Raw genomic sequence first — 13,570 nt, forward strand, 5'->3', positions numbered from 1 at the left:
GTTACAACTAGTTGCTCTTTCGAGACGAGCACAGTCAATGAAAGATTTTTACGAAACGACTACTATCAGGAAGAATAAAGCGAGTGGGAGCCAGCCATACTAAACCAACAATACATTTTCGAAACCTCCCTTCCTTCGTTACGTAACGTAATTCGAAAAGGAAAAAAAAACAGCCGCCTAGCTGCTCGACATTATCGATTATTCTTTCTACCATAAGTTCATAAGATATGTTCCTACCATAAGTTTGTCACTGGTTACAAACTGGAGCTAGTCATGAAGTGACGTAGGTCATAGATTTGAGGTAAAGATACGCCTGGTGACTGGGTGCTGTCAAAGGCTTAGTACAGACTAAATAGGACTAGATGGACTGCAAAATTAACCGAGTGTATAGTACTTCAATTCTCGCTTGTTGTTCTCGAACTAGCTCGAGCTGTAAGTCTCTAGCATTACGAACTGTATAGAAAGTGACATACTTATGGATGTAACACATCTTATAAACTTATGTTTTACTTTTACATATAGTAATATCAAGAATTGATTTTATTCCATCAAGAATATTTTAGGATAAATTTAAAATTTATTGATGTACCTAGCGGTTTATTCCTGTTTTAAATACCAGTTGTGTTGCGAGATTTCAACTTAACAAAATTAAGGCGCAGAATGTCTAGAGTGCTACAAGTTTTAGGCCAATTTCATAAACTGTACTGACCCCTTTTTAAAAGGGGGTCGAGAAAGGGTTAAGAAAGAACATTAATTGTTTTGTGAAACCAAAGACGTAATATAATAGATAGGGCTTCAAAGTTACCAGTCCACAAAAGTTCTTAGTGTTTGAAGTCATACCTAACGTCATTGTTTCTAAACATACCGGATGTTAATATGTCTAAGACAAAAAGTTGGTCAAACAAGAGACTCTATTTCATTTGGATGAAATTTCGGATTCGGTATAATTTTTGAAATCACAAAACGAGTATCAGACACATTTGTGAAAATGAAAGAGATGATTCATGGTTATTACATAACGTAACGAGATCGAATTATTTATTCCTTCTCGTTAAAGAGGAGATGGATTAACCTCTACTCTCCTATAGATATATGCTCGAAAGAATGAAAATGAGGGTTGGATAAAAAAAAATAAAACTCTTTTATACGCGGCGCAGTCTATGAAATAGTAATTACTTTTTAACTATCTAATCGCTCAATGTCGACTCAAATTAACGAGTACCTAACACCCCTTTCTTCTTTTTCTACCGGTATACTTTGGTCTGGCCTTAGGATTAAGCTTTTTTCTCGCGTTAGGCATAACTCTGGTCTAAGGTCAAAGTTAGCCTTCGGGTTAAGCCTAACTTTGGTCTAAGGTCAAAGTTAGTCTTTGGGTTAAGCCTAACTTTGGTCTAAGGTCAAAGTTAGTCTTTGGGTTAAGCCTAACTTTGGTCTAAGGTCAAAGTTAGTCTTCGGGTTAAGCCTAAGTCTGGTCTAAGGTCAAAGTTAGCCTTCGGGTTAAGCCTAAGTCTGGTCTAAGGTCAAAGTTAGCCTTCGGGTTAAGCCTAACTTTGGTCTAAGGTCAAAGTTAGCCTTCGAGTTAAGCCTAATTCTGGTCTAAGGTCAAAGTTAGCCTTCGAGTTAAGCCTAAATGTGGCCTAAGGTCAAAGTTAACTTTGGGTTAAGCCTAATTCTGGTCTAAGGTCAAAGTTAACTTTCGGGCTAAGCCTAACGTTGGTCTAAGGTCAAAGTTAGCCTTCGGGTTAAGCCTAATTATGAAAGGACCGAAGTACAGTGGATTCTATGGGCGATTTTTAGTCGTAAATGTTTTATGACATATCATAACTTGTAAACGGTATAGGGCAAAATGTCACAGAACATTTTATACTGAAAATCACCCATAGAACCCTGGACTATACTTCGCTTCTACCAGGCTGTTCGGATCACCCTACATAGTATGATAACTTCGTTTTGCAATGTTTAATCTACTTTTTTTGAGAGAAGAAAAATAATAAGAAGGTGGTCATTCGATAAAAAAAAGTAAAATCGTGGCGTGGATGTAAACGGGCAAATTTCACTCAAATCCCACGCTTGCCTTCCTTTTCAAACAAGATTTTTGCGGGATGAGAGAGAAAAAAAACCACCGCTCTCCAATACACCTCCATCCTTCCATCTTCATCCTCATCTCTTTTCTCTAAGGCATTGATTGACCTTTCGGAAAGTAAAGTTTCTACGTCCCGCGTAAAATACCGTGGGTGGCGTTCTACACTCTAGTCTAGGAGGCTCCGTTTAAACCAATCGGAAGACGCGGTTTAAAAATAATACAAGATGTCTGTCCAATTACTATGAGTCATCCACGAAGGGGAGGATGGAGTGATGAGGAATAGTATTGTCACTAAATTTTGGAGGGACGGTCACAAATAACCACTAGTGGTTTAGATTATATTAATAAACGCCTACGTGTATACTTGTTACAACACAACCGTAAGAATTTTGGCGGGATATAAATTTGAGACCTTAGACAGAACTGGCGGACAGGTGGGATGGGATGTATATTTCTCATTTAGTCTCAGCCAAGGTTTAGGGAAAAGAGTATAAAAACTTTCTAATTCAATCTCGGGGGTATTTTTATCAATTTTAAACCATTCAGCAGAAAAATAATATTACAGGAATACAATCTTATTATCTCCTAAAGAAAGAAATCACTAATAACAAGAGTAAATCAACTTAGAGTGTAATAAACAAATTGTATCATTAACACCTGTCCCCGTTACCTTTGGGAGTCGGTTTCAAATTTTTAATTTGGGTATACCACTAAAGTGGGAGATCGTAACAATTCGTAATCAAGTGGAGATGATAGAGAGAGCGAGAAAGAAATACAGAATAGAAAAAACTCGACCATCCCGAGTTTGGTGCCGAGCTCGGGCGAGATATCGCTAACAACTTGGTCCCGGCAGTTTCTTACTCCAAGATGATTTACTCTCGGTGCCATTTACGTATGGTTTCTTTTAACTTTTAAAGGAACTGTAAGGAAGACGTTGTCGGATGGGTATACATTTTTTAAATACGTCACAGGCACCACGTGACGTCAAGATACAAAGACTCGACATAGAGTTTGACTGGACATTTAGTCCTTGTTTTTCGCTTGATTGCAGCAAGCGCCAATTCCCCTAAGTGGTTGGTATAGTTTTTGAAATAAAACGAACCAAGTTTCTTTCAACCACGCCTCTCCTCGGTCACGTGGTGTCTCTGACGTATTTCCAATAATTTTACCCACTCGGCAATGCCTTCATTATAGTCTCTTTAAAAGGAACCAAGTTCCCACTTGAAACATCTAAGACCCAACTTAACTAACTTAATAACTTCAGATTTGTGGGGATGATATTCAAGTACATCCATTATGCCAAGCTTAATTCTCCTTTTTCCTCTTTTTTGCCAATAGGGGTACCGCTGTACGAGCAGCTGAACCTAAGGGGGAAGCCGAAATTCGAGCGGGGACCAACTGAAGACCGATGCATCCGACGGTAAGTGACCCGTAACCCTTTAACCTTTTCAACCTCGGAGAGAGTCTCATTTTTTTTAAATGCCAACTCCTTTGGCAGCCCGAAGTATCGGCTCTGCCCGACCCCCACCTAACTCTCTACGTCCTTTTGGCCGGGGTGATGGGGGGACTTGTCTTGGCGGTCGTAGTCATGGTCTGTTGCAAAGTTTGCCTCAAAAAGAAGAAACCACTTACGAGGTAAGATAGCCTAAACAATCGACTATACCATAACAAACAAGAATTTCTTCAAATTCCCAAGAACATTTTACAAAATAATTTCACGTCTTAATCGTCAATCTCGCATTTAATACGATGGTCAATAAATAAGTTTATAAGATATGTTCCATAAGTATGACACTACCTATACTTCGTAATGCTAGAGACTTACTGAGAGCTAGTTCGAGAACGACGAGAGGGTTGACTAAGCACAGCGCCTCATCAGGCGACGATGACGTTTCACCTACGTCACTTCATGAAGCTCTCAGTAACCAGTGACAAACTTATCTAACATAACTTATGATAAACGCAAAAGTACATAGTACGGTTCTCGGCCTTTGGCTTGTACAATGAAAACAAACGACCCTCCTCTCAACCCCTAACGAACGAACCAATCAGAGAAGAGCTTTTCTGAGGTCAAAGTTTTATAGAAAAGAGTACTAGTCTCTATGGTGGCGATCCCAACGTTAATTCTTGGTACTATACGAGCCGATTTACGCATGTACTCTTTGCTACGGTCGTGAAGATAATAATACGCAGGGGGGGTTGACACTTCTGAGGATAAGAGGGGGTTTCTCGAGCTGGCTTCAATGAAGTATACTTTTTGTTTCAATCCATGAGCTTTTGATAAAGGGTTCAATATTCTTTGGACAATTGAATAAATTAACTATAAAATAGGATAGTTTTACACGCGAACTATATATAAATTCGCTTTGTAAATTGTATAACAGGCAACACGTTGTGTTCAGTCGAAGTTCAGAGAGACAACATAGTCGGGCTAGGAAGTATCATAGCTTGGATTCTAGCGTTAGCGTTGACATCGAGACCAGCTGGGGAGGGATGTCCGATAGCAGCCCATCACCAAGGTAAAGACATATCATTTCTGTCATGACTGTTAGTCTTTCATTGGGTTTATGCATGTTTGGACTTTGGAGTAATTAAGTAAGCTACTTCATTTATTATATAAACGATTTGGGCTTAGTTTTCAGAATGCTGAGTTTTTGCGTTTATAAACTTTAAATATGGGTGAATGTTTTTTGAAATACGTAAGAGGCACCACGTGACCGAGTAGAGGTGTGGTTCAAAGAAACTTAGTTCGTTTTATTTCGAAAACTATCAACCACTTTGGGGAATTGGCCCAGCAATCTCGCGAAAAACAAGGACTAGGTGTCCAGTCCCATTACATATTGTTTCTTTGGATCTTGGCGTCACGTGGTGCCTGTGACGCATTTCAAATAAATTTTACCCACCCGCCGATGCCTTAATATTTCACAGTACCTTTAAGTCAAACTTTTTTAAAGTTTTCAAAGCGTATGCACATTTATAGTTTATGAGCGAATTAGAACTTACAACTTGTAAAACAAACAAAATTGCTAGAATATTTGTCGGTTACAAGTTTCTCAAATACTATAATCACTGTAACATATAGGCCTACTTAAAGGTAAGATTTATATACGAGCTAGAATATGTCTTTGTTTTCAAACTCTCCAAATGAAATGAACACGTGTTCACCCAAATGTGGCTTGCAACCAAATTGACGTTCACCCAAAATGACACTATCGCGCAGTTAACAGGTTTATAAGATGTTGTTATTTACCACGACGTTTCCGTATTGACACCGTCCTCGTGCGGTGCCAACCACTGTCAATTCCTTAGACCCTATAGCTGACTAGTTTAGAGTTTCCAAACATTGCGATTAAAAAAGATCAAAGTCCCTTTACCCAACGTTTCAAAAATAAAAATAAAAATCAAGCTAGGTATATAGATGTTGAATCTAAAAATACTGTTCCATGGGGAAAGATAACCGTTAAGACTAAGGAAATTTATGACGTCACGCGTTAAAATGGCGGCGACCTTGCTGGCTTTCATACACGGGGCTTTAATCTGGAAAAGTAGAAACCGGGATTCGGGCCGCGAAACCAATCAAAGGTAAGCAAACCTTTACTTCATTTAACTCGCCGGGCCAATTTGAAATTTAAGTACCTTTCGATGAAGGGTAGTTCTGATTTTAAAGATTTTAATTTCAATGTATAAAATGGTCTAAATTGAGTAAAAAAATAAGCCTAAAACTTGATCAGCCGCTAAATTCTGAGAGTTTTAAAAGAGGGAGGGAGGGTTGTAGAGTGAGATGAAGATGAGAGAGAGAGAGGCAGAAGAGATAAAGGACCGTTTCAGCGAAATGAGTGACCTAAAAATAGCTCAGACATCCCCGGCCAAGAACGCTTCACCCTGGTCTCTCCGAACCCTCTCTTTAGGTTAGCCTGCTGCTGGAGTTTTTCAAAACGTACATTTTATAAGACCTCATCTATTGTCACTAGATCCAGGCAAAAATAAATAGAAATAAAAGTGAGGTACAATGGTGGATGTAAGCTGTTCGTAGTACCCAGTTTTGACGACGGCCAAGTCTTGATTTCTTTATCTGTAGCTTCTTTAGTCTACCAATCAGAGCTCTACTTTATAGACAGTAAAAATGGGTAAAATTATTTTAAATACGTTAGAAGCACCATGTGACGTCAAGATACAAAGACTCCACATAGAGTGGGACTGGACATTTAGTCCTTGTTTTTCGCTTGATTGCAGTAAGCGCCAATTCCCCTAAGTGGTTGGTATATAGTTTTCTAAATGAAACTTAGTAACCAAGTTTTTTTGAGCCACGAACTTTCCTCGGTCACGTGGTGCCTGTGACGTATTTCAAATAATTTTTACATACCCACCAAAGCCTTCATTGCAGCCCCCTTATTATTACGATATTTTTGTCTATCTCTCACACGAAAATAGTTCGGCTTTTGAGACGTTAGAATATTTTTCGTATTTTGTGATCATAGATTTCGTATAGTGCAAAACCACTATAGTAAATGTCATTTAGTTTGCGACAGTATAAGCCTACATACGCGAGGTTTCCCTTGGCAACGTCAATCTCGCCCACGCTCTGTCTCACATTCTGTTATTTTCTATTTGTATTTGCTTAAGGCAATACTAACTAATATAAGGAAGTAGAACCATTCGCATCAATAAACATTCTCTATTCATGGGAAATAAATACAAGATGTATCCATTTCTAAAATTGCCCGAAACCAAATTATTCACGTTCCTGGTAATAATATAAAAAATTAATGTCATTTAAAATTAATAAAAACTGTCTTTGCAGACAAAGACTTGAAAAAGTAAGAGATAAGTTTATAAATTAATTGCCTGAAGTAACAGATATTAAACTTTTGACTTTTGAAGACATGATTATAAAACATTTAATATTTGAAAAAAATTCTTATCTTAGTTTTTTTCACCAAAATACCTTTAGTAAAAATATTTCATTATGAAATATCTGCATCGTTTTAAAAACACATGTGCATTTTACTTTCTATTAAAAATGTACAGTTAGGTTTGAGTATTCGGCTCTAAAAGGAGAATAAAATGTACTAAAAATCTTTGATACCTGATAAAATAAATTTAGTATTAAGACCTAACAGAACGTGTTCGTTAACTTTAAGTTTTCGAAGTACCAAACATGAACGTGTTGTATAGCTCTCAAAAGATCACGATCAAGGTACTGATCTTTTCGAATTTAACAACTATATCACAGTCAAACGGCCTATGTTATATTCCGCTTCGCAATATTTTCAATATTAATATATCAAAAATTAAATTCATCAAGTTAAATTTTTCAGATATCCGAGTAATTGAACTTCTTAAAAGCAGTTATTAATAAATAAAAAAAAAAACACTGGTATAAAGCTAGTATCCATAATCCCTTAAAATATTCTTGGAAATGCCATTTTTTCTAGAATTGTTATTAAGAGCAAAATGTTGGAAAATATTTTCGGCAAATTAAATTTTGGTGAAAAAACTAAGATAAGAATTTTTTTCAAATATTAAATGTTTTATAATCATGTATTCAAAAGTCAAAATTTTAATATCTGTTACTTCAGGCAATTAATTTATAAACTTATCTCTTACTTTTTCAAGTCTTTGTCTGCAAAGACAGTTTTTATTAATATCTGGAACTTCAGTCTTAATATTAATTAAAGTTGTTTAGAACTAACGTTTTAAACCTTAGGAGAGAAAAGCAGGAGCTCCTTTTAAGGGTTTTGCGTGTCCATTGTTTAAAATTTCATCCTGACTGGTTGACATGACAATCAACGCCCAGTCCTACTCAAATAGCTTTCCCTTCGTTTCCACAGTGGAAAGTTACCCTTGATCGCTAACCTAGTTCAATCACCCTTGATCGCTAACCTAGTTCAATCACCCTTGATCGCTAACCTAGTTCAATCACCCTTGATCGCTAACCTAGTTCAATCACCCTTGTTCGCTAACCTAGTTCAATTAACCTTGTTCGCTAACCTAGTTCAATTAACCTTGATCGCTAACCTAGTTCAATTAACCTTGATCGCTAACCTAGTTCAATTAACCTTGATCGCTAACCTAGTTCAATTAACCTTGATCGCTAACCTAGTTCAATTAACCTTGATCGCTAACCTAGTTCAATTAACCTTGATCGCTAACCTAGTTAAATTAACCTTGATCGCTAACCTAGTTAAATTAACCTTGATCGCTAACCTAGTTAAATTAACCTTGATCGCTAACCTAGTTAAATTAACCTTGATCGCTAACCTAGTTAAATTAACCTTGATCGCTAACCTAGTTAAATTAACCTTGATCGCTAACCTAGTTAAATTAACCTTGATCGCTAACCTAGTTAAATTAACCTTGATCGCTAACCTAGTTCAATTAACCTTGATCGCTAACCTAGTTCAATTAACCTTGATCGCCAACCTAGTTCAATTAACCTTGATCGCCAACCTAGTTCAATTAACCTTGATCGCTAACCTAGTTAAATTAATCTTGATCTCTAACCTAGTTTAATTAACCTTGATCTCTAACCTAGTTTAATTAACCTTGATCGCTAACCTAGTTTAATTAACCTTGATCGCTAACCTAGTTTAATTAACCTTGATCGCTAACCTAGTTCAATTAACCTTGATCGCTAACCTAGTTCAATTAACCTTGATCGCTAACCTAGTTCAATTAACCTTGATCGCTACCCTAGTTCAATCACCCTTGGTCGCTAACCTAGTTCAATTAACTTTGATCGCTAAACTAGTTCAATTAACCTTGATCGCTAACCTAGTTCAATTAACCTTGATCGCTAACCTAGTTCAATTAACCTTGATCGCTAACCTAGTTCAATTAACCTTGATCGCTAACCTAGTTCAATTAACCTTGATCGCTAACCTAGTTCAATTAACCTTGATCGCTAACCTAGTTCAATTAACCTTGATCGTAAACCTAGTTCAATCACCCTCGATCGCTAACCTAGTATAATCGTCTATAAAGGCGGTATAATTGGGGTGAAACAACTACCTAACCCATACCACTAAAAAGTCGTATGTTCCACAGTTTAGGGGTAAACAACGCAATTTAGAGTATGTAATTAAAATTAAGAAAAACAATACTTCAACTTAATTGTTTTTAATGAAACTTCAAAAGGCACCAGTTTAATGTTCAACCTTTCATTTAAAACCATTTTCAGACCTATCGAATAAATAGTCTTCAAAAAATGGTCGAGTAGCTTTGGCCATCACAGCAAACATTTCCCATGTTATTTCTATGGGAAAATTTCCCTTTTTTTGCCAAAATGACTGAATCATTTTATGGAAATGAAAACCACCCTTAGCAAGTTTATTTTTTATAAAATAAACTAATTAATGGATCTCTTTGAAAATCTAACCACATATTAAGGGCCTGGATTGTAGATCCGTGGAAATTTTTCAAAACAGTAAACATAATACGAAAAAAGTTACATCCAAACAAAAAACCCTCCTTATACATTAAAGTCAGTATGAAGTCTTATCTAAGAGAGCAACCGCTCTCATAGAATTAAAGCGAAAACGCTTGTCTATATAAAGGCCTGTCCAGACTGACACATTTTGCGAGTTCGCATCTTCGCTTTGCTTGTTTGAAAGATCGCGTTACTGTCCACATTGGGTTTTCGCTACTTTGCGTCCTCAACTCGCGAAGATACAAATTTCTTGCAACTAGGCCAAGAATTTCGCGCCTTCGCGAGAAAAGCACCAATCACAGACGAGAGGAAGGCAGGGGCGATTAGTTTCGTTTTAATCTTTGGACAACGTCGATGGAGAAGGGCAGATGGCGCAATGATTGCTCAAACTTTATTGGCTCTTAGAATGGGAAAAGCAAATTTTTTGCGTGTATCAGAACAGAAGTGCAAATTTTTTTCGTGATCTGTTGCGAAGATGCGAATAGACGAAGGCGCGAACACGCGAACGCGAGTTCAATGTGGACAAGGCTTAACACACTACTTTTGATAAATTAATGGTCATCTTTCAATCGGTACTCGGATAATTGGTGCAAATTCTTTATCATTTAATCGGTTTAATAAGGAGTTAATCGATATATTAAAATCGGTTTAATCATAAAAACAGAGTTTTAGAAATTAACCGAAAAACATCTAAGCATAGGCGTACGGTAAGATTCTGAGTTTCAATTTAGTTTAGTCGAAAAACTTCACAAGAACTTGTTAAGCCTAGTTTGAAAATATTGCGCCTTTTCACGCGTATTCCCTGTGCTAAGGTCGTGAAGGTATTCATACGCAGAGGGATATTTCTCATATAGTCTGCTAACACGAACTTTCTAGTGACGTCACACCTTCCTATCTCTTAATTACCTCGGTTTTGGCGACCATCTTGGAAGTCAGACCCTACAATTAAGACCATCAATATTGACGTCACGTCCGCGTAGCTCCTCCCCTCTAGTACCACTCTATTACACGGCGCGAGCAACCTTCAATGAAGAATACTTTTTGTATTTATCTACGAATGTTTGGTAGTAGGCCTTGTAGAGAAATAAATCTATCACATTTGTGGTGCTGTAGAACTTTAAATGTTAGACCGCCCATCTCTGAAACTCATCCCGGAATAGCGGTGGCAACAACGATAAGGGAATATAATGAAAAGAGTGTCGTAAGTTGACTATATACAACGACCGCGATTCCGACCTAAATGTTATCCGGCATCATGGAAGGAAGAGGCAGCGTGGATAGGGGGTCGCCCTTAAAACTAACTAAGCAAAGACAGCCCTAAAGAATACTAAACCCTTCGAACCGAGATATTTTCAGAAGACTGATTTATCTTTAAATAAGATCCCGGCCCTAACTGACCAATCTTATCAGATATACGGTCAAACCTATATATATATATATATATAGTGGACAGTGCTGTGGCCTAGATAAAACTACACGTTAAAAGATTAGGGAAGAATTAAACTAAACCCACAAATATGTCAAAGGACAAGAGCTACGAAAAACGTTATCAAGTAGGTCGTGCGGTTGAAAATGATGCTATAGCAATATACTATCGGATAGACCCGTATCTATGTCACCTTGGTGTCAAGCGTAATTATGTCATTGTTTATCTATCTGGCCCAGTGAATAAACTATGTTATACATAGTGTTTCTGAGAAGTCGGCCATAAATTAAAGGTGCTAATGTCTCGTATAATTTAATACCAGGTTAGGAGTGAGACTGATTAGTACTCTATAGATCCCATTCAGACATAGGAACTTAATGGTGATTATCAATTTATGTTATTTTACATATGTTGGTACACTCATAAAAAGAGCTAAAAATGTGAAGTCAAATTTAGGAACCTAGTTCGCAAACCATAACAAAACTTTACGGAGTTGTTGAAAAAGAGGTCCCAGACTAGAGTCGAGCAAAATATGCCACAACATTTCCAAAGCACGAATTCATTCGTCCTAAAAAATCTTTACAAAAAAGAAGTAAAAACATTTTCATCACAAAATCCACCACAAGTCAGTCGACCGATATACGACGCATTTAGACCAAAAACCATGAAAGTCCGACCCCTAACAGCTCGGATTTAGGTCGAGGGACCCCCTCCCCTACCCCTCGGTCACTTCCCCCTTTGATACCCCCGATTTTATTGGTAAAAGAGGGTCTGGTATGGCTATGGAATTCCAGCTAGCGCACCAACCTATAAATATATATGTACAGTGTGGGGTGAGAGTAAAGCGAGAAAGAGGGTGGAACAGGGGCAAAATAGGAAGGAGATCGAGGAAGCGAGCTGTTTTGGATCCTATACATGGATATATGAATAAAATACTTTAAACGCATTCGATAATTTGATAACAACCAATATGGTCACTAGAACCATTAGTTCATAAGATATGTTCCATAAGTTTGTCACTGGTTACAAACTGGAGCTTGACATGAAGTGACGTAGGTCATAGATTGGAGGTAAAGCGACGCCTGGTGACTGGGCGCTGTCAAAGGCTTAGTACAGACTAAATAGGAAGATGTAAGTCTGCAAAATTAACCGAGTGTAGTCAATTCTCGCTTGTCGTTCTCGAACTAACTCGAGTTGTAAGTCTCTAGCATTACGAAGTATAGGAAGTGTCATACTCATGGAACATATCTTATAAATTCATGCTAGAGACCATTGAAGGTTCAAATTCTTGCAAGTATGGCCTTATCCACTGTCTTCCATTGCTCTCTAAACTACCCAAGACAATTCATGTCTTCAGTTCTTATCCAGGCAAAAGGAAGGTAAAAAGCAGAAGAGGCTATCAACATAGATATTTCAGTGGTGACGTTTCAGCGTCTAGGCAAAACGTCATAGGCAACGGGCGGCAGTATTTGGTATCGGTATTTTTTCTCTGTAAATCACATACTAGGCCATCCGGCCTCTTTCTATTTGAACTCAGAAAATACGTAGACATGTTTCTCGTATCTATGATCCGGCCTACATTCGGAGAAAACCTCCGCCGATCGAAACTCGGCTAGGAAAAGGGGGCCAGGGAGAGAGAGAGAGAGAGAGAGAGAGAGAGAGAGAGAGAGAGAGAGAGAGAGAGAGAGAGAGAGAGAGAGAGAGAGAGAGAGAGAGAGATGGGAACTAAACTACACGCGTGCCGCCGCCGCGACCAAAATAGCAACGGCAGTGCGTCATCGTCGACGTCATCAAAGCTCGTTATAGAAACGTCAGGAGGGAAGAGATCCTCCAATGAACGTTCGGGGTTCACCTCCTTCTACTTCCTCTCTCTGTTCTCGCGTCTCAATCGTGTAGATGTAAAGGTTATCCGAGCCAAAGGCTAGCAGCTATAGCTCTCTCTTCTGACTAACATTTTCCACTTCAATTTTTAATGAAGAATTTATTATTTTGGGCTGGGTTGGGTTGGGAAAGAGAAAACGATAGGATAGCGATGAGGGATTTAGGGACCCAAATTTTATATCGTCTTTTAACACCAAATGGAATGGTGCGTGCAGGCTTCGACGATATTTTCAAAATATATATATTACAACAGATATTGTTTTTCCGAATATTACCAAAGGGAATATACTTCGAAAGATATTGAAAGATATATACTCCGATGGGGAGTTTCTCCTGGTGAAATTGAATTCCATTTAAAAGAGATGGGCTAAAATTAGATCTAGACCTCCATTATTTGTAGTAAAATTTATGAATCAAAACTCCTGACAGGGTTGCCACGAGACTTTCAGGTTCAAATTTCCCTGACTTTTCCAGGTTACGATTTTCCCTGACTTTTTAGGCCTCATTTTCAATATATAACTATACAGGGTGTTTGTGAAAAGTCCATCAATAATGAAAGGGCGTATTTATTGGGCCATTTTGAGTCGAAAATGTTTTATGACATTTTGCCGTCCGAGCCACGGTTTTCGAGTTATGATTTGAATATTTTAGGGATGACCCCTTCATTAAATTAGCGCTGTCTTTCAATTTCTTAATTAAATTTAAGGGGTCATCCGTAAATTACTCCAATCATAACTTGAAAACAGTGGCC

General features: G+C 37.8%; 1 protein-coding gene and 1 long non-coding RNA gene across 2 annotated transcripts in view; one reads left to right on the forward strand and one right to left on the reverse strand.

Annotated features, from left to right (window-relative positions):
* Positions 1-13,570, reverse strand: part of LOC149610319 (uncharacterized) — a 39,647-nt gene that overhangs the window by 10,644 nt on the left and 15,433 nt on the right. The window lies entirely within an intron of this gene.
* The window catches only part of LOC149610320 (uncharacterized), a 39,266-nt gene that overhangs the window by 5,651 nt on the left and 20,045 nt on the right, over positions 1-13,570 (forward strand). The window contains exons 2-4 of the mRNA XM_089859326.1: positions 3,422-3,503; positions 3,582-3,718; positions 4,468-4,602. Coding sequence (XP_089715452.1) covers positions 3,492-3,503; positions 3,582-3,718; positions 4,468-4,602 — 284 coding nt within the window. The 5' untranslated portion in view covers positions 3,422-3,491. The remainder of the gene's footprint in view (positions 1-3,421; positions 3,504-3,581; positions 3,719-4,467; positions 4,603-13,570) is intronic.

The sequence above is a fragment of the Phalangium opilio genome, unplaced genomic scaffold, assembly GCF_054372755.1.
Source record: "Phalangium opilio isolate 3A_F unplaced genomic scaffold, DU_Popi_V2 ptg000329l_1, whole genome shotgun sequence".
NCBI lineage: Eukaryota > Metazoa > Arthropoda > Arachnida > Opiliones > Phalangiidae > Phalangium > Phalangium opilio.